The following is a 10,815-nucleotide window of genomic DNA, read 5'->3' as shown; positions in this document are numbered from 1 at the left end:
TAAAGAAAGTTCAACATTTTACCCTAAAAAAGTAGAGAAGTGAACACGCTTCTTGAGATTGCTCCTTCCAAAGGAGTCAGCGCTAAAAGGCCGAGCATCTTTGATCTTGCGATGATCGCCCTATGAACCCCTCCTCAGCATCATCCCTTTACCTATTTTTTACCCTCTCCTTTCCATTTGGCCTGCCTTTGATGAACTCTTTAAAGAAATTAATTTTTTTCGGGTACTTTGCACCCAAAAATCGTTGAGGAAAAAAGGGAAACCAAGCATCTTTTGATGAGGCAGCATCTCGGCTGTTTGAGTTCAAGGATCTTGTGTTTAAAGGGTAATAAGGGTGAGAGGTTTTCTCGTTTTATTGGCAAAACAGTCATTTATTAATTGCGCCGATTAGAGGTTTTTGGGGGCAAGCTAAAAATAATAGGATCTAAATAGTTTCGAAAACGAAATCTGCCTCTGTTCGGAATTATCTCATTCTCGATTAGGTCACTCTCTATATATGTGCTCAACTATACTTTATAGTCCATTTTTTACGCTCTGCTGATAAGGATTCCCGGAAAATAATTTCTACATTTTGTAGCAAACCAAACCGAATCGGGCAGCACTAAAAAATGAACAATCCAAACAGTGATAAGCGAGCAAGAAATCGGCCAGATAAGCCGCACTATATGTTCGAAAAGAGCGTTTAAATGTGGAAAATTCAGCCGTATCCGTGAGATGCCATCGATGCTTTTTGGATGCCGCGTGCGCTCCACTTTACTGCTGCCTTTGTGGTCGCCAACTGGGAAATTCTCTTGTTTCGCCGCTTTCCTTTACAAATTTTCCAATTTCAAACCCCCCACTCACGGAAACATTATCTTCCATCTCGCTCGAGCGGTGGCAAATTGGAGGGGGGAGGTCGGGGAGCCCAGTATTTGATTAACAAATAAAAAAGAGCTCTGCTCCGCTCTCGAAGATCCACAAATACACACACTTTCTCAAAGGGGCGTGGCCAGCCGTTGAGTGAGTGCGCATTGAGTGGAATCGAGTTTCGTTAAGAACGCTTCTCATTGCGACTCGTCATTTCAGCGGGTAGTTTTCCAGTTGGCTTATCTAACAGAAGCGACTGGCTGCTAGCTAACAGAATGTTAACTTGCTTTATGGAAACCATCAGTTTGCTGAATTTATGGCAGATGATTGAAAAGGAAATTGTCTATGTTTCTTAAAGATATAAAATTCCAAAATTTGTTATTTTATTTATATGAATCTCAAACTAAAAATGTCATCTAAAAAATCATCATATCACCAATGTAGAACAGAAAAACTCATAATAATTAATTATTTGTATTTGCTCTTAATTTCTAAATAAATGTATGGCTATATTAAAGACTAATTTCTTTCCGCTGCACCAGTTGCAGACCATTCTTCTTAACCAATTTCTAAAAACTCATTTTTCATTTATCAATCTCTCTAAATTATCTAATTTCTAAATAAATTTATGGCTGTATTAAAGACTAATTCCGCTGCACCAGTTGGATACCATTCTTCTTAGCCAATTTCTATAAACTCATTTTTCATTAATCAATAAGTTAAGTTTGGTAAGTTTGGCATTCCCGTTAAACTAATATAGAAATCGGCAGGCAGTCAAAAATGTAGAATTGCGAAATTCCTCAGCGAAGATTCCTATTAATTAACCACCTCTTGAAGGCAAGCCGTTGGCAGTCCGATTCGAGCTTCATCCACTGCCAAGGAATCTCGCAGCTTGTGACTGAAATAATTAATGATGTGGCGCACTGTGTCTCAACTTTGCGCCGTTGCTGTGCAAATATTAGCAAATTATTTTAGTTTTAGAAAATCTCGCTTCCCCTGGCCGGGGATGTTCTGTGCTGTTTGCATTGCGCCAGCCGTTTGCCAGAAATGTCAATTTTCTCAAATACCAGGCCCAGAAGCGCCTTCGTCTTCGAGTTCGTCTTTGAAGGACGAAAAGTCGGGCATTTCCATCCCCCTGCCATTTTCCGTGGGGGCACTAATGATGTTCTGGTCCTGTGTGGGTTACATTCACTCTCTCACACTCACCCTTCTGCCTGTGAGGATTCGTCCTGAAGATTCTGACAATATTTGCACTTTTCCATTTGGCTAAATGCTGTCCTGAGCTGTCCCAGTTGAACCTTAATTGTTCCTTTGTCAACTACTCGGAGTAATTAAAAACACCTTTCAACTGTCGAACGGCAGCAGGAGAGAGAGTCCAAGTGAAAGACGTCCTGGCAGCATTCTGTTTGATTAGCAAATTTGTCAAATCTGCGGCGAAAGTCCATTTATCAATCTACTAATGATTTTACTCGCACTGAGTGAAAACTACAGCTGTACTGGAGGAGACTGACTCCGCAAGATTCCTATAATTTGCATATGTGCGTAATTTGGGCAAACAAAAAAATTAATTAAAACCGCAGAAGAAGCAGCCGAGAAACCAGCAATTAATTTTCAATTTGAGTAGCATAAACATTTTAATTGTTTGCCTGCAATTTAGCTGCCACAACACGAGTGAACAACAAGCAAACATATGTTAGACATTCGGATGGGGTTTCGTTCTGGCCATAACCATCTAGGCCCATATGTACTCTGATTCAGATTAACGCTTCGGGCACGCTCCGAGCTCCAAGCTCCAAGCTCAGAGCTCCGAGATTGGGTTTTTGCCCCATGAATTTCAATTCGCCTTGGCTCCCTGCCGTATCTGCCACATCCTCGTGGGCTCATTTATGCCACAAAGCGTGGGCAAACTTTCGAGGCGGCAATAAAATCGCAAGACGCCATGTTTAACTGCCGCAGAGCTTCCGTAACCACTAAATTCACATGGCGCACATCCTTCTCATATGTACATTTAGCGTGCCATTTGCATATGTGCCTGCCTGAAGGATGGAGCGCGGCTTCCTTGTCATATTTCCATTAGCATTCGCCTCTCAGCTCATCATGTGGGTGCGTGTGGCGGCGGATAAGTGTATCATCTTGCCGTGCCGCATTTATTACCCATATTCGAGCATCCTGCTTTTATCCTTATCCTTTCGTCCCGACGCGCTCCGTAATTGCTGCCTTTGGCGCTTCCTCCTTTGTCACGGATGGGCTGCATCGCCACGCACTTGCCAAACTTTATTATTGCCATTGTTGCTCTGGATGGCGGGGCGGATGGGTAATAGCTGCCAAGTGACAGATTTATGGAATTGGATCGCTCTTACTCCCAGTAATTGATATTCCTGAACAGGAATTCATATACGGTAACTTTTGTTTGTAGTTATATTTAAAGAGAATAAAATAAGTAATTCATTATTTGTACAGTGAAGAAGTATTCCTTCTTCTTAGGATGGCAATACATTTATTTAATATCTTGTTTTACTCTGCAAAAAACCTAACACCGAAACCCAGAGAAATAAACGCAGGCAATGGAGTGGCTTCTGATTGTTGACCTCTTGAACTGTATCGGGACTTAATAGAAACGCAATCAAATAATTGCGCAAAGTGTGCCACAATCAAATATAGCAACAAATTAACCAAACGCCAACACCACCAACCATTCCCAAACTGCAAATCGATAAAGGCCGGCTTTTGCCCAATGCGATGCTATGCGATGCGATGTGATGGAGAAACCGCAGAGAAAATATTATAGAATTATCCAGTTGGTGGATGGATCGGATCGACGGACCGAAAGCGATAAGTTTACAATTGCTTATGACTTCAATTAATCTGTGAAAGCGCCTACGCAGGCAGGTCTTCTGGAATATCTGGGGGAGATGCTTCAGGGGGATCGAAGGGGATCGATGTTTAGATGTCGGAGAATCCGCAAGCACGAAAATGCGAAAAACAAAAAAGAAAATCCAATTGAACTGGGCAAGAACTGGCTGCGGTCCACGTCTGGTTCTGGTTCTGGGTCCCAGGTTCGGGTTCGGGTTTGGTTTTCGGTTTGGCTTTGGGTTTGGGTTTGGAGTTCGGATCCCAGACCGCAAGACACAAACACCCAAACGCAGCCGCCGCAAGACAATTGACCTGAAATTTCATTGAAGATGTGCCCGGGGTCTGGCCTCAGAAATCTATACGCGGCTTAGAAACGGTAAATTGCTTAGTCATCTCCCATCGCTGATTGTGATCACGATCATTATAATTATTTGGCTGTGCTGTGCCATTATTATCAAAATGAAATCGCATGCATGTCCATGTCCACGTCGCCAGGTGGGTGGGGATCTCGGAAGTTAGGCCTGAACCCGCACGCATCACCTCAAAGCCTTGGAGCTTAGCCCTACTTCACACACCCACAGAATCTGCAGGGAGGAGTTCATGGGAGTGGGCTTTCCATACATGGCTTAGGCTTCGAGTAATTCCCTGCCATCACTTAAGTAGTCGTTCCACTGTTATAATTTCTGCAGGTGTTTGAATCCTTTTTCTGCTTCATTTTCAATTTACGCAAATGGACCTCGATTCGCGGCGCTGGGGAAAACGGAAAATGAGCTCTGGGAACACTCACATGGGGCCCGCCAGGTGCTCAAATTGCCGCAGGTCCAATCCGAAATTCAGCGTTCAATGGCAGGAAGGGGTTAGGCGAGCAGAGTTCATGGCCAGCGGACGTGTGTGCTCCCCAGATGCATCTCCATCTCGATTGGGGCTGCAGTTGCAGTTGCAGCTGTGCAGTAGCCACTGCTCCATGCACACAGATGCGCCAGTGGAGAAGTGGAGAAGCGGCATTATTTTGGCCAGCCACCGGCCACATACGGATGTCATTTGGGCAGCCTTTGAACTCCTCACGCGCCTCCAGAAAATGATGAAAGCGCCGCATCTAATAGGAAAAATGGTAAGACACTTTTTGCGTTTTATTTGTTTGCTCAAGGAAAATTGAAAAGTTGATTAAGTTCGAGGGTGCGAGTCGAAAGTGCATTGAAAGTTATCTTTTACTCTTCAATCGTGAGCTTTGACCCAAGAAATATAAAGAAATGGAGGCAGCACCCACTGTAAGCCTACAGAACCAATTGCACGCTCTATAAAAGTCTGTATTCTGTTATATAGGCGAATATAACGAAATAGCAATAAAAAGAAATATTACTACCTAGACTTATTTCAGTAACATAATAAAACGTTGGATCTTAGAACAAAGGAAGTGTACCTTATACATTTTGTTCCATATCTTTTGCACATTTTTCTTATATAGAGCAAAGACCATATAGGAATAAGCTATAATAAGAACAAAAGCCCATTTACACAAGATATTTATATATCATTTTTTATAATGCAATTACTTATTTTCGAAATAAGAGCCATACTACAAAATGTCTCCCAACTCATGCATATAAGTCATTTAAAGATCCATAAAACAGCAGCGGTCATTGCAAGTGGGCATAGTAAAGCCAAACATAAAATCAAAGATTTGTGCCCGGCGAGCGGGATTTCCATCCTGTCCAAAAGGTGGAACCTGTAACCAGGGTCCAGAGCACAGAAGCAGCCATAAAGAAGCTTTTACGGCCACCGGACTGGAGGCGAAACTGAAGCCCAAGTCGAGATGATAAATCGTCTACCACGCTCAGTTGGCTAGTTGGACGTTTGTCGATTATTTGCCTGGATTTGCGTGCCTTTTTTGCTTATTTTTGCACTCTCTATTTACTATATTTTGCCAGTGCAGGTCGACAACTTTTCACTGCCGACGACACTAACGGCTACCATAGATCAGTTCCGACCTGGCTGGAGCACCACGACGATGTCGTCCTCCTCCGGGCTGCAGCTCCATCTTCGGCTCCATCTTCAGCTCCTCTGGGCTCCAGGCTGGGCATTAGATTAGACAATTTGTTGGGGCTCCGGCGAACAGTTTGTGCCTGCAAGCGCCAGGGTCGAGGCTCTGTGGAATTTATCACTGCATTTCCCCCTCGAATTTTCCCCTGCGCGTTAATTGAAAATTGTACGGTAATGTTGCTTATCGCGCGGCTATCAGACGTCTTTCCAAAGACCCAAGGAGTCTGGGTAACCACAATTCACCCAAATATCTGTGGAGCTTGCGTGTGCCGTGTCCATGTTCGTGGGCAGCATGCCACACCTTGAGGCACACAGACACCTTGGGATAGCAAGGCAACACGCATCGACTTTGCCTTTGCCTCCCAGCTTGCGGTGAAAATTTCTAACACTTTTTGACAACTTTTTGGGGGAACGCACTTAAAAAATAATTTATCGCCGCTGACATTTTTCGTGACTTTAATTGCCCAGCGCGCACCTCGATAGTGATTTACCTGTTGTGGCCTAGCAGCTTCTTGTCTATAGGTTTTTTCAGTTTGGGTTTCAGTTTGCCTACAGATTAGTTATATAGCCAGGTAAGCTTCGCCTTAGACTCGTAAGCGGTTGACGAGATTCGGGCTTAATTGCCTTACACCCAGTGGGGATGATGGATCGTAGGTCGATTGAGGAGGTTGCTGGGCCTCCCAAAGTGCGGATGTACTCTGACCGCAAAACGTTTGAATTACCTTTAGACGGCCGGCTATTGACCTAATCAGAACTTTTTTTAAACGCCTAAAAAGGTTACAAAGTCGAACATTGTTTTGGTGGCACACCATAATACCTATTATTATTTATTTGACCACAGAAGCACTTCTACTTTCGTATAAAACCTTTGCCGAATTCGCCGAGACAAAACAGTGCTTAGAACCACTTCAAGGTGTTTGTTCACTTCGCGTTCAGAATAGAATCCTCATCATGGATACGTTTCAACTGCTCTTAACTGTGGCAGTGTTTTTCTGGATATACTTCCTATGGAGTCGTCGCAGGCTCTATATGCTGCAATTGAAGCTGTCAGGACCCATGGGACTTCCCATTCTGGGCATTGCCTTCGAGTACCTGATCACCTATAAACGTGATTTTGTAATAACCTGGATAAAAAGGCAGTCGATTAATTGAAGTCTTTGTAACCATAGGTAAAATGATCATACGGACCAAGTATATGGATATTTACGGTTCAACGTGCATGTTGTGGTTAGGACCCACGCCAATTGTAGTAACACGGGATCCGAAGATTGCCGAGGACATCTTCATGTCTCCAGATTGCCTCAATAGGAGTTCCATACTTTCCAATCCGATTACTAGCTCTGCAGGAGAAGGGATATTGTCATTAGCAGGTATTGGGGAACAGGATTTAACTTTAACTCTTACTGCAAAATAACATAATGTATTTATTTTAGGATCCAAGTGGGCCGAACGTCGCAAGAACTTGAATCCCACATTCAAGCAGAATGTTTTGCTGAGTTTTCTTCCCATTTTCAATGCTGAGTCGAAAAATTTGGTGGCCTTTCTGGACTCATTAGTCGGTCAGGGTGAAAAAAAGGTTCAAGATGATATAGTGAGATGGTCGTTTAGAATAGCCACTCGTAAGTGAAATAGGCGTTATAATAGTTTAAGATATCTACAACAATATTGTATTATTTTTTCACAGAAACCACAGTAGGAACTGATGTGAAGCAAGAAGCGGCCTTCAAGAACGATTCAGTTTTGAGAAGTTACGAGTCGTAAGTGAAACCGAGTTTGCAAAAGTTGAGCTTGATATCCAAAATAATTGACCCTTTTCAGCATTATGAAAATTATCGTCATGAATGTTCTATTGCCATTCACGCACAACAAGATATTTTCAACGTTGAGCGGATTTGAAGTTCAGAAAGCTTCGGCCAAATCCAATATTTACGGCATGATAGGCACAGTGAGTTCAGCTTGGTTTAATTGGATTACTTTCCTCAGTCCTTTCTCCCCTTAGATCGTTGACAATAAGTTAGTGTCAAAGCCAAAAAGTGACTCTCAGCCTGAAGTTACCTCTGTGATTAATAGGTCCATCGAACTCCATCGCAATGGAGAAATGTCCGTGGACGAGGTACGATCCGAGTGCTGTTCTATGGTTGCCGCTGCCTTTGAGACAACTGGTGTCACGGTGTGTCACGCCCTCACCCTGCTGGCCATGTTCCCGGAGCACCAGGATACGATCTATCAGGAGCTCAAGGAGCTGTTTCCCATGGCCGGTGACTTCGAGGTGACCTACGACGATTTGCAGAGAATGGTTTATCTGGAGCGGGTGCTAAACGAAACCTTGCGATTGATTCCATCTGTTCCATTTACACCGAGAGAAACGACCCAGGACTTCCGGCTGTCCACTGGGGTGGTCATTCCAAAAGGAGTCACCATTGGGGTCGACATATTTGCCACCCATCGCAACCGGGATCATTGGGGTCCCAACCCCTCGATGTTCAACCCAGATCACTTTCTGCCCGACAATGTGCGCGATAGGCATCCTTACGCTTACATTCCATTTTCGAAGGGAAGGCGAAATTGCATAGGTGGGTTTGCTTGTCATCATAAAATGCACTTTTTTAACCACTATAATTTAAGGTTGGAAATACGGATTGATGTCATCCAAGCTTGCTTTGTCTAAGATACTTAGGAACTACAAAGTAAGCACTTCTTATCGATACGAAGATCTCGAGTTCGTTGACAACATGGGAATGAAACTGGCTCAGTCGCCTGGACTAGAATTTCATCGTCGGTCTTAGAAAGCACTTTACATTTAAGTATTTTTATTACATTTCCTAGATATAAATTCTTGATGGGACTATTTTTCTGTTACTGAGATTTATCTTAAATAATTACGTTATGAGTTATTAGTAAGAGTATATAAAAATATAAAATAAATCCAAAATTTGTTAAATGTATTTGTTAATTTTCTTGCGGTCCCCCTTAATAAATGATAGCTTGAAAGCGTACAATAATACAAAGTAATTAAGCAAGAGAGGTCAGGGAAATAAATAGGTTAATATTAGGGTAACGCTATTAGAGAAAAAGCTTAGCCTGAACTCGTTAAAATAAAGTAACCACCTAAATTATACAATTATCTCTCGCAGATGAAAAATACTTCGTTAAAATGATAGTCATACAATTGTTGATCGCTGCGACTATAATTCTATGGAGCCTTTTTCTATGGAGTCGCCGAAAATTGTACATGCTGATGCTGCAGTTGCCGGGAACAATGGGACTCCCTTTAATTGGAAATTCCATTAGATACCTAATCATTGGCAAGCGTAAGTGCGATTAAAAAACTCGAATAAGGAAAAAATGTATCTCTATCTACAGGCAATATGAGTCTAAGAACCAGGTATATGGATAGGTACGGTTCCACATATCTGTCCTGGATAGGCACAACTCCAATTCTGATAACCAGAGATCCAAAGATTGCCGAGGAAGTCTTCACGTCACCTTTATGCATTAACAGAAGCTCTCAGACAACTAATGCGATGGCACTCTCCATGGGAAACGGTTTGCTGACACTACAAGGTACTGCAGTCTATACTCTGCTTTTATTTAAAAAATCACTAATGTCATCCGTGCAGGATCCAAGTGGTTGGCGCGTCGCAAGCAGATGAATCCCGCATTTAAGCATAGTATCTTGGTCAGCTTTCTTCCCATTTTCAATGCCGAAACGGATTTACTGGTTAGCTTCTTTGACTCCTATGTTAGTAAGGGTGAAGTAGACGTCCTTCCAGACCTTATACGATGGTCATTTAAAATAGCTACTCGTAAGTAAACAAACCATTCCAATTTTGAGGCTAACTTAAATTTCACTGTCTGCAGAAACCACTTTGGGAACCGATGTTACAAAAGATGCCAGTTTCAAAAACGACACAATATTGAAGAGCTATCAGTCGTAAGAGACTAAGAATATATTGTCCTCTCCCCATATATAAATACCTATTTTTTTTAGGATTTTGCGGCATACCATAATAAATATATTCCTGCCATTTGTGCAAAATAAAATTGTCTCCAAACTATTTGGACTTGAAAGGATGCGAGCGAGAGACGTTTCTGAGATAAACAAAATGATAAACAACGTGAGTTGAGATTGCCATTTGAAGATTTACATTCTTAGAACTTTCCTATTCAGATTCTGGACAAAAAGCTGAATTCAAACCCTGCAAATAATGGCGAGTCCGAACTAAGAACTGTTTTACACTGGGCGGTAGAACTTTTTCGTAATGACGAAATTTCCTTAATGGAGTTACGTGCCGAATGCAGCAGTATGGTTCTAGCCGCATTTGAGACCAGCGCCCACACGGTTTATCATGCCCTCGTTTTGCTAGCCATGTTCCCCGAGCATCAGGAAAAGGTCTTTAAAGAGATTAAGGAGCACTTTCCTTTGGCCAAAAACTTCGAGGTTACCCACACCGATCTTCAACAATTAGTTTACTTAGATCGCGTGTTGAATGAAACCTTGCGATTGACGCCATCCGTTCCGATCTCCGCGAGGGAAACACTGGAGGATTTCCCGCTATCAAATGGAGTTGTCATCCCCAAAGGAATGCTTATCGTCGTAGACATATTCAACACTCATCGCAACAGCTATTATTGGGGCTCAGAAGCAGCGCAGTTCAATCCCGAAAACTTCCTACCGGAGAAAATCCAAGACAGGCATCCATATGCCTTTGTTCCTTTTTCAAAGGGAAAGAGAAATTGCATTGGTGGGTTAGTCTTTTCAAATATAAGTACAATTTTTGAAACACTTTTTCTATTTGTTTCAGGCTGGCAATATGGACTGATGTCTTCGAAGCTAGCTTTGGTCAAGATACTGCGAAACTACCAACTAAGAACTAGCTTTCCCTATGAGAATCTGGAATTCGTCGACCACATGGTCATGAAGATGAATCAGTCACCACAACTGGCATTTCAAAGACGAACTTCTTAACAGAACTTTTTTAAAATTTATAACATATTGATTTTAAGAACTTTTTAAATCTATTATAAATTAAACGGTTTGATTGTTGTGAATATCCTACAATTTTTTATGTTGAA

General features: G+C 42.3%; 1 protein-coding gene across 1 annotated transcript; it reads left to right on the top strand.

The window, feature by feature from the left end:
• Positions 1–6,646: 6,646 nt before the first annotated feature.
• LOC122622488 lies at positions 6,647–10,712 on the top strand. Its single transcript, XM_043800951.1, has 14 exons — positions 6,647–6,847; positions 6,909–7,109; positions 7,173–7,358; positions 7,424–7,496; positions 7,558–7,684; positions 7,739–8,312; positions 8,365–8,514; positions 8,874–9,050; positions 9,103–9,303; positions 9,360–9,545; positions 9,601–9,673; positions 9,731–9,857; positions 9,911–10,484; positions 10,545–10,712. The coding sequence occupies exons 1-14, from the start codon at positions 6,691–6,693 to the stop codon at positions 10,706–10,708; spliced, it is 2,970 nt and encodes a 989-aa protein (XP_043656886.1). The 5' UTR covers positions 6,647–6,690; the 3' UTR covers positions 10,709–10,712.
• Positions 10,713–10,815: the final 103 nt, after the last annotated feature.

This window comes from Drosophila teissieri, chromosome 3R, assembly GCF_016746235.2.
Source record: "Drosophila teissieri strain GT53w chromosome 3R, Prin_Dtei_1.1, whole genome shotgun sequence".
Classification (NCBI taxonomy): Eukaryota; Metazoa; Arthropoda; class Insecta; order Diptera; family Drosophilidae; genus Drosophila; species Drosophila teissieri.
The sequence above is the reverse complement of the archived record's forward strand: the minus strand, read 5'-3'. Positions and strand labels throughout refer to the sequence as shown.